Source organism: Chelon labrosus (assembly GCF_963514085.1).
Source record: "Chelon labrosus genome assembly, chromosome: 5".
Taxonomy (NCBI): Eukaryota; Metazoa; Chordata; class Actinopteri; order Mugiliformes; family Mugilidae; genus Chelon; species Chelon labrosus.
The window spans coordinates 6,323,678-6,330,217 of NC_140341.1; the positions used below are offsets into that span (position 1 = coordinate 6,323,678).

The window sequence follows — 6,540 nt, forward strand, 5'->3', positions numbered from 1 at the left end:
CTGAAATTAAATTCTAGCCCCGAAACCAGATGATGCAGCACATATTTTCTGACTGACGTAGTGTTTAATGAGTAAATATATCAGAATAATGTGTGATAACTAGTTATTCCTTGGTAAAACAATATTAGCATTAACCACAGACTGTCACCACGTCAGGCTGCCTGTGCATACATCTGTAGGGGATGTGTAACCCAAACCTAACGCTGTGGCCGTCCCCTCTGCCTTGTAGGGCCACCATCAGGAGGTCTGGTGTCTGGCCATCAGCCCCAACGGTGACCACCTCGTGTCATCGTCTCACGACAAGACCCTCCGTCTGTGGGAGAGGACCAGGGAGCCCATCATCCTGGAGGAGGAGCGGGAGATGGTGAGGCGGCGAACACGGCCCGACGCAGTTTAACTGTTAATGGAAGTAATCACACTCAGAGTTTTTATATTATTCACAGGAGCGAGAGGCGGAGTTTGAGGAGAGCATGGCCAAAGGAGACGCACCTGTGGTGAGAGATCAGTTCATAACTTCCAGACTTTCTTTATCATGTATTTAAATGATGTGGCTTTACAATCTCCTGTCTCAGTCTTGAGGCTTTTTATGAGGGGATGTGTGAAAGCTTGATGCCAGTTCCTGAAACTCAGATTTTCAGGAATTGCTCACTTTCAGTTCACTCAGTCAATCATAATCAGAAGCCTTACACTTTCATGTCCTAGCCTTGAAGCTAAACCAACTTCCTCCGCTCATAAAACGTTTGCAGCAGAAAGTTTGTTTGAAGTCGCTCTGTTTGGAGCCAACGATGCTCCAGGAAAGATCTACCGGACCAGTCAAATCATTTGGGTGGGCTTTATGTGATGGAATTGACTCAGTTAGTTTCCAGTAATTCTGCAACATGTTCCATGCAAAAGGTGCAGGGTTGATAAAAGCCCTTTTACCCAGTTCAGTACGGGCAAACGGAGCAGAAAGCAACAAATGATCTTATGAATGGAGAGAGTAATAGGCGGCTTCTGCTACAGCGACAGTGCAGACCCTACGTAGACCCTAACGCCGTAGCCTGACATGCACCTCCCCAGGAACGTGGTCAGTTTAATGAGGATGTTCAGAGAAACAAACATTTGTTGGACTTGTCTTCGGCGAATTATCAGTCGCCATTGTAGAACGTGAAGCAGGAAGTAGAAACAAAAATGAACCCGACTGGTAAAAAGACACAGCGCTGAATAGCATTTACGTTTCGTTTTTTACAGAGCAAGTAGAAATGGCTCGCACTGGCGTCGGCTACGTACGTAGATTTCATCTATGTTCCGCAGTACGTTACACCGTAGCCTGACGTGCACCTCCCCATAAATATAACTACGTGTCACGGCGACGCCGACCCCAAGAGCTGTGATTGGTCCGCTTGGTAGTAGCGTGTTTCCGCTTTAGCATTTCCGGCTGCTTCTCCATCTTCTACGCAATTTTCAAATCGAGGAAAGGTTAACTGAGGAGGTTCAGAAATACAAACATTTGTTGAAACAAAAATTAACCCGGCTGGCAAAAAAGACACAGCGCCCACCAGTGTTTGGGTGGTGTTGTTACAGAGTGAGTAGGCTACGTACGTAGGTTACGGCGTCTAAGGACCAGCACTTCTCTGTGCAATTAAGGTACAAATGTAGGATAGAAAGGTAACAGCGATACAGTCGTACACGTCATCTGAGAATGGCTCTGATTGGTTGAAGGACTGTCCAGTTGTACGCAAAGGTCTATTTTTGACACATAATTAAATCCTGCTATACTAATCAGAAAACATTCACGGCCACGTTTGACTCTTCTTCATCTTAATCCTGTTTTATTCTGCAGGTACCTGGAGAGACTCAGGGAGAGGCAGCACCGGCCGGCAAGAAGACCATCGAGACGGTCAAAGCTGTGAGTTTACGTCACCTCCTCAACCATAAATATGACAGCGAATGTATTATCTGCCTCTGATGCACGTCGACATTGAGCTGCATATTTCACGTTCTCTGTGATTTCTTTGCAGGCGGAGCGAATCATGGAGGCTCTGGAGGTTTTAAAAGAGGAAGCCAGGAAGATGGAAGTGCACAAATATGCTTGTGAGAATGCCGGCAAAGAGGTAGAGGCAGGATTCAGTCATTATTATACTCTAGATTATGTGATGTCCCGTAGCTTGAGTATAAATATGTGAAGAATTAATTTCACGAACAGCTTGATTGTCGTTTTGCAGCTTCCACCACCGAAACCCAACCCTATCCTCGTGGCCTTTGGGAATGTTTCAGTAAGTGGAATAATTGCAGAATCACATCTAGTAAATGATGACGTTGATATGCAAATTAAACGCGTTGCTGGTGAGTTTGTTTCCGGCTGTAACTAAACTCTATAACTGTTCCCGTTTCAGCCGTCCCGCTACGTTTTAGACGTCATAAAGAAGGTCAGATCGAGGTAAGACGTCAGCCCAGGGTGAAGAAAACCAAACCCACCTGGCTGTTCTTATAAAGCTAATAACCATCTGGTCGGCCTTGTCCTGTTCATTTAAATACACCCGCTGGGATTTTCTTCTTTTCTTTGTGTGTGTGTCGGTCAGCGAGCTGGAGGTTTCTCTGCTGGTGCTACCGTTCCCTTACGTCCCCGAGCTGCTGAAGCTTTTCAACAGCTACATCCAGCAGGGCCTGGAGGTGGAGCTCGTGTGCCGCTGCCTGTTCTTCCTTCTCAAGTAAGACATACTCGTTTAGTTAAGACTTAAAAAAGTCAAATGAAATACTTGAACTATAAGAAAAGGTTCCTGGTTTGAATCCATGGGCTGACTGGGGCCTTTCTGCGTGGAGTTTGCATGTTCTCCCTGTGTCTGCGTGGGTTCTCTCCAGGTTCTCCAGCTTCCTCCCACCGTCCAAACACATGCTGGTTAGGTTCATTGGTGATTCTAAATTGGCCGTAAGATTGGAGACCTGTTCAGGGTGTACCCCGCCTCTCGTCCAATGACAGCTGGGAGAGGTTCCAGCCCCTCAAGACCCTCCACAGGAACAAGCAGTTACAGAAGATGAATGAATCTCACATACTGCAATAAATAAAATCTATTCTCACAGATTTTCCTGTTTGAAACATACAATAAATATTTGAAGCATTTTTTTATAATAAAAAAATGTATTGAGTTTGTTAAAAAAAATAAATAAAAAATGCATCAGCCACAACATTATGACCACTGAGAGGACAGATGAATAACTTTAACCATCTTGTGACAATTCAATGTTCTGCTGGGAAACTTTTGGACCTGGTATTCATTGGTGTGGATGTTACTTAGACATGTAGCACCCACCTAGACCAGACCAGACACCCCCACCCCATAGCAATGACACTCCTTGATGGCAGCAGCCATCCCCAGCAGGATGTAGCCACAAAAACGCTTTAGGAACAACTAAAAAAAAACATGAAGAACAGCACAAGGTGTTGACCTGGCCTCCAAATTCACTAGATCCCAAACTGATCAAGTATCTGTGGGATGATCCACAGAGGTCCCTCCCCTCAAAGGCCCCCCACTAACAACATCCTGTAGCCAGACACCACAGGACACCCTCAGAAGACCCATGTCCATTCTCTGATGAGTCATTTTGGAGGCACAAGGGAGACCTACACAATATTAGGTCATAATGTTATGCCTGATCGGTACTTCTGATCAAAGATTCCTACTTAACTGTCTGATGTGAGGGTATCTTAACCTTGAAGTTATCTTGAATTTTTAGCTGCTTCTTTAGAGATGTTACAACAGATCTAATGATCTATTAGTTCTTAGATTTATCTGATATTTATTTCTTGTTTCATTTTTTTTAGAATCCATTTTGGTCAGATCTCCAGTAACCAGATGTTGCTCTCCGTCATCGATGACCTCCGGACCAATACGCTCTCAAAAGTGCGGGAAATCAGAGTAAGTGGAGGGGAAAAAACAAAACAAAAAACAGTTTGGTCTTGAAGCCGTTCATCAGTGAGTCTTTATTCCACCTTCTCTTTCCATTTCCTCTCCCAGGACGTGATGGGCTTCAACAGCGCGGCCCTGCAGTTCCTCCAGCGGGAGATCGAAAGCAAAGAGGAGGTGATGTTCTTCGCCGAGGCGACGGGCCGGCTGCAGGAGAAGAAGAAGAAGAAGAGGAAGAGGGAGCGGGCCATCCTGACCATCGCTTGAACCGCAACGAACTTTTTTCTTTTTGTGTATAAACAACCGCTCTCGACCTCCTTCCAGCTCCATTTCAGGAGCGGACCAGAAGGTTTACACCACCGTTGTTAAATCCTGTCCAGATGTAACAAAGTCTTACTCACAGTCACGCTTCATTTCCCAAATAAACTACGTCTGAGGTTTTCTCACAGTACTTCAGCTTTTATGGGGGGGGCTTTAAAAACAAGTAAATCCTCCACGTCAAGGAGAAACATAGCATGTATACACACCAGCTCCCTCCTCTTCTATATACACTCATATAACTTTTAAGAAGATTAACGTTTAGAGCTCCGGGTCGTGATTAACACACACACACAGAGGACGTGTTTGATTTAAGACGGTTTCTGTGCTACGAGCCTGGAGGGAGCCGTTGGGAGTCTGCAGCCAAACCAGACTAAGAGATGATCTGGACGTGGCACCAGTTTAGAAACCTGTCAAAGACCACCTGAGCTCCAGACCACCTGGGCGTCACCAGGCAGAGGAAAGAAACTCCCCCCGCCCCTCGGCCTTTACTGCCGTCACCCACCGCTGAAATCTGGGAGATGTGGCTTGACTTTACAGCCCCGGTGAATTTACTGCCCCGAGGCCCGCTAGATGTGGTAAATGTATTTACTAGAAGGGCAGAAAGTCCCAGTTTAAACGTGAATCTAAACCTTCTCATCCTTCGGCCTCTAGAAAAGCTTCACACCCACATCAGACGCTTCATTTTTCCACAAGTGGAGTTTGTTTCCAAAGCGAGCTGGAATAATGAAACCTTTTTACAAACACCTCTGCTCACCGTTCATCTCACGGCGGACAAAAAAAAAACAAATTAACTCTGTATTTACAGGGTTGTTAAAAAAAAAAAAAGCAGCTCTTTACGGGGCTGGATTCAGTCTCCAAGCTGTAAATGTCACACCTTACTTAAATTAAAAATTCTTCAGGAAAAATCCCAAGCAGCGCTCCCTCCCTCCCTCCTTCCCTCCCCCTCTCTCTTTCTCTTTCTCTCACCCAGCAGTGGTTTGGATGAATCATCACAAAACTCTGATTTAAATGAGGAAAACTGATCAAGTGAAAGTCCTAAAAGTTTACAAGCAGGCTTCACTGATTGGAGCCAACAATGTGAATCACTGTGTGACGTTATAATGAACCTGCAGTGAAGAAGAAGAAGAAGAAAGAAGAACTTTGCCATCCCTTAGTTGGCTTTGGTATCTAGAAAACTTAAGGAGGATGAAACTTGTTAACTCCAAAGATTTTTTTATTGAATGATTGCCAATTTGCCATGAAGGGAACTCGACATCAAATTACTCCTGTCCCACCTTCAGCTCATGCATGGTTCCCTTACATTTTACTATAATAAATAAACACACAAACAAACATTATATTAATGTTGGTCCAGAAGAAATCGTAGCACCACATGCAATGAGAGTTTAAATAAAAAGGATCCCAGATTTTCTAGCAGACTGAAGGTTTCTTCCTTACACGATACAATATTTTTACATTCATTCGTTCATCTTCTGTAGCTGCTTGTCCTGTGAAGGGTGAAGGGTGAAGGGTAGCGGGGGGGGGGGGGTGGGCTACACTCTGGACAGGTCTATCACAGGGCTAACACAGAGAGACAGACAACCATTCACACTCACACCTACGGCCAATTTAGAATCACCACAGAACCTAACCAGCATGTCTTTGGACGGTGGGAGGAAGCTGGAGAACCTGGAGAGAACCCACACAGACACAGGGAGAACATGCAAACATGAAAGGTCCCAGTTGTAATCAAACTCAGAATCTTCTTGCTACAATAAATTAAAATAAATTTGTTCACACAGTAGAGTGTACGCTCTGAGCAGTAGGCTGAGGGAAGCAAAGTGGAGGCTAGGTGTTTCCTCAAGGCACCTAAGCCATGGACATGTGGTCCTTCTCTTACCGCTACCCCACAAATACAATACAAGGAACTGAACCTCACTGAGCCACTGTCTTTACTGATCGCCGATCATCACATTTCCAAAGGTCAAAGGTCAACAATATTTTTATTGTCATGTTTTATTGTGCAGCACATAGTGAGATGAGAGGACGCTCCTCCAGGACCGTGGAGCTACTGTACATGAAGACATAGGACTGAGTAGAACACAAGGGGAGTGAGCATAAAGATTCAAGAAATTTATCGTCATACGCACAGCAAAGGCTACGCCCAGCAATGAAATTCTTACTAAGCTAAACTAAATGAAGGGAATAAACTTTACTGTAAGCATGGACAAATAAATAAAACGAGTAGAAGGTGCAACGGTCACAGTGGTAGGACGTTCAGAATGATTATGACAGTACAAACGGTGCAGACGGTGCAAATACAAAAAGTACAAAACCACAGAGAGCAGCACAGACT

At 44.8% G+C, this 6,540-nt stretch overlaps 1 protein-coding gene across 2 annotated transcripts in view; it reads left to right on the plus strand.

Annotated features, from left to right (window-relative positions):
• Positions 1–4,332, plus strand: part of wdr3 (WD repeat domain 3) — a 15,149-nt gene extending 10,817 nt beyond the window's left edge. For both annotated transcript variants that reach the window (XM_084545651.1, XM_084545652.1), the window contains 9 exons: positions 230–364; positions 444–494; positions 1,823–1,888; positions 2,001–2,093; positions 2,205–2,255; positions 2,376–2,419; positions 2,562–2,690; positions 3,803–3,896; positions 3,996–4,332. In XM_084545651.1, coding sequence (XP_084401777.1) covers positions 230–364; positions 444–494; positions 1,823–1,888; positions 2,001–2,093; positions 2,205–2,255; positions 2,376–2,419; positions 2,562–2,690; positions 3,803–3,896; positions 3,996–4,151 — 819 coding nt within the window. In that variant the 3' untranslated portion in view covers positions 4,152–4,332. The remainder of the gene's footprint in view (positions 1–229; positions 365–443; positions 495–1,822; positions 1,889–2,000; positions 2,094–2,204; positions 2,256–2,375; positions 2,420–2,561; positions 2,691–3,802; positions 3,897–3,995) is intronic.
• Positions 4,333–6,540: the final 2,208 nt, after the last annotated feature.